At 41.5% G+C, this 10000-nt stretch overlaps 1 protein-coding gene across 5 annotated transcripts in view; it reads left to right on the top strand.

The window, feature by feature from the left end:
• The window catches only part of EBF3 (EBF transcription factor 3), a 129855-nt gene that overhangs the window by 95808 nt on the left and 24047 nt on the right, over nucleotides 1-10000 (top strand). For all 5 annotated transcript variants that reach the window (XM_058841807.1, XM_058841806.1, XM_058841810.1 and 2 more), the window contains exon 11: nucleotides 60-186. In XM_058841807.1, the coding sequence (XP_058697790.1) occupies nucleotides 60-186 (127 nt within the window). The remainder of the gene's footprint in view (nucleotides 1-59; nucleotides 187-10000) is intronic.

Below are 10000 nucleotides of genomic sequence, written 5' to 3'. Positions count from 1 at the left end.
GCATCAGCCTTATCAGTGCCATCTTGATTTAAGGTATGTTTTCTGTACGATTTTTGTAGCTGATAACACCCCACGCCATCAGAGTTCAAACACCACCACGGCACATTCCAGGAGTTGTTGAAGTAACTCTTTCCTACAAATCCAAACAGTTCTGCAAAGGTGCTCCCGGCCGATTCGTCTACACTGGTGAGTGTGTGGTTTCCATGCTCCTTTTGGCATGTCAATTCCATCTCTTAGGGATACGCAGGAATGAAAAATGCTGTTCAGAATAGGATGTGTCTTGCAGGAAATGTAGCTGGTGGTAGCTGGACCTCAAAAGACCTGTTCATGTGGGCACCCAGGAGCTCTGGTGCCCATCCAACCTCTTGGGTCTCAAAAACGTCCCCGTGTCCCATGGGATCCAGCTCCCTCACAAGATGTCTGTTACTTCCTGTTTTCATATTGGCCAGAAATAGATTAACAATGGTATTTCCTACTTTCCTCCAGCCAGAAAAAGGAGTTAAGAAGTGCTCAGTGATGCAAAATGTTTTTCAGGCCATCTATCCAAGCTTCTTGAACTTCCCTAAAGGTTCAGTTGAAGTTTTAGGCATCGGTTCAAGGAGCTGTTGTTGGATCCAAATGACTTTATCCAACCCTATTCACAATCTGTCTCTAAAGATTCCCTCAGTCCTAAAACTTGGGATACAAACTCACAAGCCTGGGAATGATTTATTTATGCCAATTTTTTAAAAATACATTTGATTTTAATTTACAACAGCACAAGAAAAATTCGGAACTTTGTGGTTTTGCAGTGGTTTTAATATGAAAATTCTTATTTTGGGATGAAGTATTGCTGGCTTTTTATCTGAAATGTGTATTAGAGTTTTTCTGGCATTTACCAATGAATTTAACTGAGGTGCGGGGAGGGAAAAGGGAGAAATAGCGATTTAATTTACTGTACTTTTGGACGAGGATTCTAGGTAATAAATTTGATCTGATGAATCAATCTCTCTTTTGAAAACAAAGAGCCTTTAACTGTTTACTCGGCAGACTGCAGGGATTCGGGGAGAGTCCTCGCTGCTTATTGGGTAGATAATGCAGATTGCAGATGATGTGCAGATGATGTGCATTTTGATGAATATTTTCCCACTAGACTGCAACTGTTTCTATCTATTAATTTAGATCTAATGGGAAAAGTGTGTTCCTGGGTAGTTTTAAGGGAGGACTTTTGAAACCGTTAATGCATCCTGGATATGTTTTTGTGTCTGCCTAAGGTCTGTTGTTGAAATGAACTTTAAAGTGATGGCACCATCTGAGGTTCCTATATTCTCTCTATTCCCAAAGAAATCAAAACCTGAGCAAAAATGCTGGCGTCCAAACCTGGGTACCTCACTTCTGTCTGGTGAAGGAGAGAATATTTACATTTATTGGTCTTTAGGACTGTGTTTCACCAGAGCTTCCAAATAGAATGGTGGTGACTGTGGTTCTTTTGAAGCAGATGATTTATCCCAAAAGCCAGAGTTGTTTTTCTGCAAAGGTGGTGAGCACAGGTGGGGCTGTCACTGCTGTGGGCTTAGAAATACTCTTATGAACAATATTTTATACATATATATATATATATATATATATATATATATATATATGCAAGCACATAGATACACACACATATATGTATATGTAGAGTTTCTGCAAAGCTACAGCTGAGTATCCTGCGAGTATGACAAGCTGAAAGAAGTGTCCAACAAAATAAAAAAATGAATGAATTAAAAGGCTGAGCCCAAGTTCCAGATATTTGAGCTGTTGGGAGCTGGTGCAGTTCCACGGCGCGCAGGGAAGCGCCGCAGATTTGAAACAGATGACGGTCTGGCTCTCAGGGCAGAGCCTGGAATTCTAACTTGCTTCAGAGTAATGTCTTTAAGTGATTTCTGAGGCGCAGATTTTGCAAATTTGGCTAATTTTGCTGTTTTGAGGTTCTTTCTAATGTGCAAGTGCACGTGTGTATGGAACTGGAAGAACAAACCATTCGTTTTTTCCTTCTTGGGGTTGTCTTTTGTCTTTATCGCTAAGTAAAGATGTTCAAAAAGATCATGAGAATGTCATGAGCTTTTCCCACTGGAATAAAATTGTAATAAAGTTATGTAAGTAACAACACTGTAACAGGAATAGATATTTAAAACACCTTTGGAAGGAAACAAAAGCCAATATCCCAGCAACAAGAAAATAAAGAGAGAAAGCCAGAGCCTGCCTGACCGAGAAACTTCTGCTTTGCTTTATCCCAGAGTGATAGGGTGGCTGAGATAGTCTTTGGAAATTACAGCTGCCATTGAGAGGGAAGCCAAGCCTCTGTGTATTTCAGAAAATGAAAATGCTGTAGCCTGGCGGAGGGAGGGGCCGGGTCCCCAGGGCATCTGTTTCCCATCAGTGTCCCACCATGCTTGCAGCCTGGCTTGGCACTCTAACATTTAACCTTCCCAGCAGGAGGTAGACCATAGGGCAACAAGGCTGCGGAATAATGAAACAAGAGTGTAGTGTGGTGCACAAAGCCTTTGTGAGCGCAGAAGTTGAGACATTAAACCATCAGGGCAGGGAGATGCGAAAGTTCCAGATTTTTCTCCAAAGCCCCCATTAGCCCGGCGCAGAAGCAGGAGCACGCCGGCTCCCAGCAGGCAAAGGCAAGGCCTTTCCCCATCCATCCATGCCTTTTTGCCCGCTGCTTTCAACTATTATAAAGATACAATTACCTTGGGAGATTGTGGCAGTTCAGTTGATTAGCACGGTGAATTAAAAGAATGAGTCACAAATGACATGTCCGGCTCTTCTCTACTAGTCCTTTGTATTCCCAGTGTACCTCACCCCTGTTGTAAGAAGGTCAAAAATTAGAGAGAGATAACAATTTTCAAGCAGCTAGCACTTAGGAGCAGAATTAACAATCATTCTGTATGTAATTGCCAGTTAATAGTAAATTGCCTTCTAGACTGTAAAATGCAATATAAACTGGTGGGCACCTAAAATTAAATTAATGAGGTATTTGCTGCATTTAAAAGTGAATAGTGCAAATTAATAACTGAGTACAATACTTGTTTTAATACATATCGAGCGGTGCAGTGTTTGCTTGTTTAATACTAATTTTAAAAGTGCTACCTGAAAAATTTGCTGTCTGTGGGTAAATCGAGTGGTCTGTGCAGGTTATAACCATAATTTTGCTGGTACAGTCTTCCAGGTTTCTAAATTAAATATCAGAGATTATTTTTTAATTAGAATATAAGCACTGCAGCCTTATTCGATTATGGCAAATTGTGATTTGTATGCTTCGAAATGAAATTATGCTACAGATAAAATTGCACCTTTACACACACATTTTAAGCTCTGCAGATTCTGTTGGTTTGCTCTCAGCTGAGCAGCAGGATTGTGTTTACAGCGTGTTTGTGCCACTGCCTTCCTGTTTTCTCTGTGTTTTGTGTCGTTTCCCAAGCAAATAAAGGGTGCATAGCCTGATCTAGAGCATACCAAAATAGTTTCAAAGAATGATTCGTGGCCCTTGGAACTTTTCTTGCTGGCTGATTCCACCCTGGGGTTTTTGTCGCACGCCCCTCTTTTGACAGCCTCCTTGGCTTTGAGCAATGTCCCAAATTGCCAGGAGGCAGCAGATCCCTTGCGGGCGGCCGTGGTGTCCGTCCACCACCACGTCCCCAGCAGAACACGTGGATGAGGAATCCAGGGGCCCATTCCCAGTCCTGCAGTTCGTTTGGTGGATGTGAACACGAGCACCATGCTCTTGCACAAAGGCTGGAGTTGAACCTGGCGCTCACGATCCCAGGGTCCCTCCTGGCAGAGCGCTTGTGGCGCCGCACCAGCGCGGGGTGGACCTCTGCCCTCGCCACATTGTCCAGGATTTTGGGCTTGGCTCGCTGTCCCTGCTCTCCTGGGCTGGCCCCGTGTCCCTCTCAGGAAGATCTCCTGTTCCTCAAGCATTTGGGAGACCTTTTGTGCGCGTTCAAAGGCGGTTCTGTCAATGGCGCTGTTACACTGTTTAGAGTCAATAGCTCCCTTCCATCACAGCCAACACAAACTGGCTGTCTCATAGGTCAGTGCTCTTTAAACAAATTACTTGTATCCACAGAGCAAATGATTGTTAATTGCCTCCCACAAATCATACTATTTTTACTATGCTAAACTCCACTCGAAGGCCTTAGTTAAATTTAAATCACCTGATTATTTCTTGTACATATTCAATTATTGCTCTGAAGGATGAAATCTGGTGACTTTGTGAGAGGAATGCTAAAATATATATATATAAAAATATATAGAACGGATCCAGGGTTTTATTTGAAAACCTTAAAAAAAAATAAACCGAAAGCACAGTTACATTCATTTTAATGAAATCCTCAGCATTTCTAATTCATATATATTGCATTTCTTTTCTTTTTTTTTTTTTTTTTCCTGTTAAGTGCTGTTGTCCTGAAGCAACTTACAGTCACTGTTATTACAGTATTGGTTATTTATTGATCAGACCTTGTGTCAGTATCAGTTGTTAGGAAGCTGAGAAAAAAAATAAAATCAAGATAGAACAAATATTCTTGCCCTTTCTTCAAGCTGGGTCTCTATAAGTCAGTCAAAGTTTAGTGTTCAAGAGTCAGACCCAGAAAGCCTCTGTTAATGTGTAAAACTGCTTTCTAGGCCTGGAGTAAAATGTATTTTTCTGAAAGCAATAAGTCAAAGGGGAAAGGATTCTGGTGAAGTGTCTTTTCCTATAAAGAAGGTTTTTGAGCATGACATACATTTTTAATTAATAGGCCAATGCTAAACATACAGACATGATTTAGTAGCATCAAGTCAATAGTGTGTTGGATAATGTATATTATATAATAGCTCTTTTTTAAACAGTAGCAATTCCAGGTTTATCAGGGTCATTGCTGTCCCCTTTCTTTTCTGTCTCAAAGGAGGCCAGAAGAATGAGACATACCATTTGTGCTATTGCACAAGTAGACTATTTGTCCTAATCAGTGACACCCATTTACTAGAATTGCTTAAAATGAACTATACCTCATACAGAAATCGCACATTTAGAGTGTTCCATTCATCATCGGAAAATTGAGGGCCAGTAAACTTTTCTGTTCCTCCAGCGGGATCATAGACATGCATCAAAATGTTAAAAAATGATTGGTGAGAGAGAACTGTCACCCATTTATCAAGGAAAAGGAACATTATTTGCTAATTTCCCAACCAAGGCAGTGACAGGGTGCTTCGTCTTTAGACCCATGGTGACCAACATGGCCTTTTTGTTATTAGTACAAGTCAAGCGCTTTTTGGCTGTTGCTAACAAGACACATTTGTCTATCATCAGAGAGTGCTTTATTTTTTTCCAAGTAGCTGTGACCAAAGTCAGCTCTCGGTGCCATGAGTGGCTGCACCTCGCCAGGTCGTGGTAGCACTGAGTCACAGCACCACTGATAAATCACAAAGTTTCCGTGTCAAGGTGAAGGTATTGACTCTGCTGTGCCCAAACTGACAAAATGTAGCAGCCAAGCGATGGCAATTCATCTTAAAAAAGGAAAAAAAAAAGGACAAAAGGGTCATCTTGGCTTCATGTAATAATCAGGAAAATTTGAGTGCTGAATCAGACCTTTGCCTTGTTTTCTCTGAGAAGGGGGAAAAGGACTTTTCTCTTTTTTTTTTTTTTTTTTTGTTGTTGTTTTTATATGCAGTCTGGAGTTAAATTGTAAAGTCAGTTTCCTGAATATCAAACTGTCTAATTCTATTTTTCTTTCTATAACTCCAGGTTTACTGCTATTTTTTATTACTATAGCCTGATGGTACCACTTGGGCTGAAAACTTCCCCAAGTTTCAAATTAAGGAAAATAGGTGGAAGGACAGGAAATAGGATCTTTCAGTAAAAATGTACTTCTTGTTCTGGTATTATGAAAGCAAGAGAGCAAACAGACAAATCTGGGTTGCATTGGAAGATATCCAGGTGAATTCCTGGGTTTGGCTGGTTGCTGCTATCCATGACACCAGAATTCCCATTAAATTAATTTGTACTCTCAGGAAAGTGCTGTGGAGATGAAAAGGAACATGTGGACTTTGTGGCCTTTGTGTTGAGTGTAACATAACATGGAAATTAGGAAAAGGTCCAGAAGCTCGTGGCTAAGGAGAATAATGATTTTGCTGTATTTTGAAACTCATTCTGTTGCATGTTCCAGTGCTACTGCTGTAATTAAAAAGCTTGGAAGTGTTTTCATGTCAGAAATCTGTGTGTTACAGATACATTTTCTTAGCCAGGTGATTTTTATGAATGTTGATTTAAAGGTACTGGCTGAAGCCTGAGGCCTCATCTGCATTTTTTAAAAAATTAATTAATTATCACAACTGCAGTGAACGCAATTTTTCTAAGGAAAAACGTCAAAAAGCATTTCAAAAATCTGCTGGATGTCCACTCTTATTTCTATCTCACAAGAATTTCTAAGACTCGCAAGGTGAATATAAATTCCTGTGGATGACCATTGATTTTTGAATCAACTCCCGTTGAAGCCATGGAAATTGGTGTGGATGGAAGAGCTCCCTGGTAGAGCTGAGGCTCTTTTCTGGAGCTGGTTGAGGGTCAGCTGGTGCTGATCCCAGCTGGAATATTCCATGGTCCTTTCCAGGGATGTCCACTAGCTGTGGATGTGCCAGTGGAGCAGGAGATGCAGGGATGCAGGCATCTGTCCCAGCAACCCGTGCAGGATGAATTCCCTTTCTTTTATATTTTTTCTTTTATAATTCCCAGTCTTTTATAAGCCTGAAAGTTGCAATCTAGGACTGCATAGTTTCAATTTTTAATTGCAAAATTACCAACACGTAAAATTGTTAAAGATGGAAATATAGGAGTTTTTTTGGCAAAATCTTGAAAACTTGTTAAATTTGGATGTGCATTATGGCTCCTCAGAAAACTCTGAATTTTGTTAGCTACTTAATTAAAAACATTCAACATCTGCAGTTTTCTCTAAGATAAATAACTTTAGCAGACAAAAATATTTTTATTTTGAGTATTTTTTGTGTATCTGTATATTTAACATGCATAAATATTTTTAAATTTCCATTGAAACCTAAGCAGATAGTTTAACAGAATTTGGAATGATTAAAATAATAATCCGGGCTCGCTTTCCTTTTTTTAAGTGGCAGCATCCACTGTCCTTAAACATTTAATAAAGCTTTTTATAGACTCTATGCATTCTGTGAGTTATCTGAGGTATTTTTCCAATATCCACAAATAATACAGAGATTTCACAACTTTGAGTAAGATCTATTTTTGTTTAAACTATTATACAACAGAGGAATACAGTTGTAGGAGCTCTGTTAGATGATCTTAAGGATCTGATTATAAGCCCTATTTGTCTAAATATTATATTAAAATATTACAGTATTATATTCTTATGCTGGGTGATCACTACTGAATATAAACGGGGAGAAGTTGTGCAGAATTCCAGCTCTTACAGATGTTTGCTGAGGCATCACAGATTTCATATGGTTCTGAGATGGATAAATACCTGTGAAGAGCTCAGCCAGTGACGACAGGCAAATGATCACATTTGCTGCCATCAAGCATCGTTTTCAGTGTACCTGAAATTCTTATATTTCATTGCTCTCGTAATCAGAGGACATGAAATTCTTGTATTGCAGAAGGAATGTGTGATCCAGCTCTGTGGCACAGGAGAATTTCAGGAAGAATTTCTGTGCTCTCAGGCTCTTATAGCAGAATTCCAGCATAATTCTCTGAAATGTGTGTGTGGAAGCAAGTGGATGGGGATGGATCCACACAGACCCATCTGTAAGGAGGAGATATTTATTCAGCTGTGTGGCCTAGCAAAGGAATAAACTCCTAAATAATATCCCAAATGCAAAAATAGATAAAAGCTCCATTTATTCCAGTAAAATATATCGTAATTAGTTAAGAACCTTGGAGTATTGAGCAGTTGAAATGTACATTTGGCTGCTTTGATGTAGTAGCACATGGTAACACACTTTGCTAAATCAGGAATATGCCTTATTTCTGGAGTACAATATTTTGTTATTTTGGTCATATGTTGTTTTCATAAAATGCCATGTTTAGCTGTAGTTCCATATGTGTTGGGCTGTGGGACTTCCTTGGCATGATGAGAGCATTTATGATTTGATATCACACAGATTTCCTTCTCCTTCACTGAAATAGTGCCAAGTCCCTCCCTTGCAATGTTCCCTGCTAAAAACTGGAATGCTTTGGGTTGGAGGGGACCTCAAATCCCATCCAGGGTCCCCCAGCCATGGCAGGGACACCTTCCCCTGTCCCAGCTGCTCCAGCCCCAATGTCCAGCCTGGCCTTGGGCACTGCCAGGGATCCAGGGGCAGCCCCAGCTGTGCCAGGGCCTGCCCACCCTTGCTGTAAAAAAAACCTTCTGGGAACATTGCTGTGTCACCTAGAATTTCTCATCAACCAACACCCCCAAGTCCTTCTCCTTGGGGACTGTTTTTTACTGATGTTATCCCAAATTTCTCATGATCTGTTCATTCTGTAGCTTTAAATGATGGCAAATTTGTGGGTATTTGACCCTGTAAACTGTTCTCACACTGAAATGTGTGGTGTGGTCTGACACAATAATTCCATTGACCAGCACACCAGCAGGTTTACTCCAAGTGTTTTCCATTCCCAACTCCAGACTTCACCTTTTAAGTCTTTAAATATTTGAATATATCCAGTATAACTGGCTCTAAATTCCCACAGCAGCAGCAGAGTGATGTCTGTACAACAGAGATCACTGGGGTGATGTCCATGTCCATGTCCATGTCCCAGGTGAGGCTGTCCCCATCCATAAATTCAATCATGTGGCTCTCTCTGGATCCAGACGTGTTGTCCTTCTATCCAGGCACTCCTCCAGTGGCCCTGGATGTGGTGCAGGGGAGCACACACGGGCACAGGGTGTATGAGGTCCTGTTCCCTGTGTTCCATCTGCTTCACTCATTTTTAGAGGGTGGTGTGGCACATAAAATGTTTTTCATTCATTCTCTCCTGCTCTCTCCCTCTCCCTCTCCTGCTCCTTCTCCATCTCACCCATTCATTCATTCATTTAAAGTAAATCTGCAGCTATTATGATGGTAATGACTTTTTTGGCAAACGTCAGAGCCTGGAACACAATTGTTCTCAGTCCAAGTGGAAATGCGGGTGCCCTTGAGGAATGGAGGGTCATGAGTGCTTCACTTGTCACTGAGTGCCACCACCAAAAGGTGTGCCAGGAGCCCAGGTCCCTGCGTGGGGCAGCCTGGAGGGGCTGGGCTGACAATCCCTGAGGGTTATCTGAGGAAGACCACCATGGTCTTGCCATCAGATGTTTCTCAGCAGCCTCCTGGCATCTCTCATGCACTGAGGGTTCACTATGCCTGCTGAGACCCCACAAGTGCAGGCATCAGGCTCTTGAAAAGCAGGGGACAGATTATTAGTCACAGAGTGACTAAATTAAACCTTAATTTAATACACATTTGAGGAAGATGCTTGTTGTTTCTTTGATGCCTCTCTGGCCCCTCTCCCTCGTTTTGTCCCCTCATCCTGTGCTCCTTCCATCCCTCCTGGAGGAGGAAGGCACTGGTTGGTCTGGGGGGTGGCTGGAACAGGCCAGGGAGTGTTTTCCCTATTTTTTTCCCCTCTCCACTTCTGAGTATAAAGTCTGTTCTGCTGGGGATGTCCTGATCTACTCTACAACAGACCCTGAAGAGGGATGGATGATTCCTGAACATCCTGAGTGATGTGACATTCATCTTCAAAGATGTCAAAGCCACAAATAAGCCTTCAAAACATTTTTTTAATATTTCTTTGTTAACTCCTATCACAGACTGGTTTTGGCCAGAAGGGACCTTTATTTTCTACCCCTTATCTTCCCCTGTCCCAGCTGCTCCAGCCCCAATGTCCAGCCTGGCCTTGGGCACTGCCAGGGATCCAGGACAGCCCCAGCTGCTCTGGGCACCTGTGCCAGGCTCTGCCCACCCTGCCAGGGACAATTCCTGCCCAAAATCC

This window comes from Poecile atricapillus, chromosome 6 (genome assembly GCF_030490865.1).
Source record: "Poecile atricapillus isolate bPoeAtr1 chromosome 6, bPoeAtr1.hap1, whole genome shotgun sequence".
Classification (NCBI taxonomy): domain Eukaryota; kingdom Metazoa; phylum Chordata; class Aves; order Passeriformes; family Paridae; genus Poecile; species Poecile atricapillus.
This window is presented reverse-complemented; position numbering and strand designations above follow the sequence as displayed.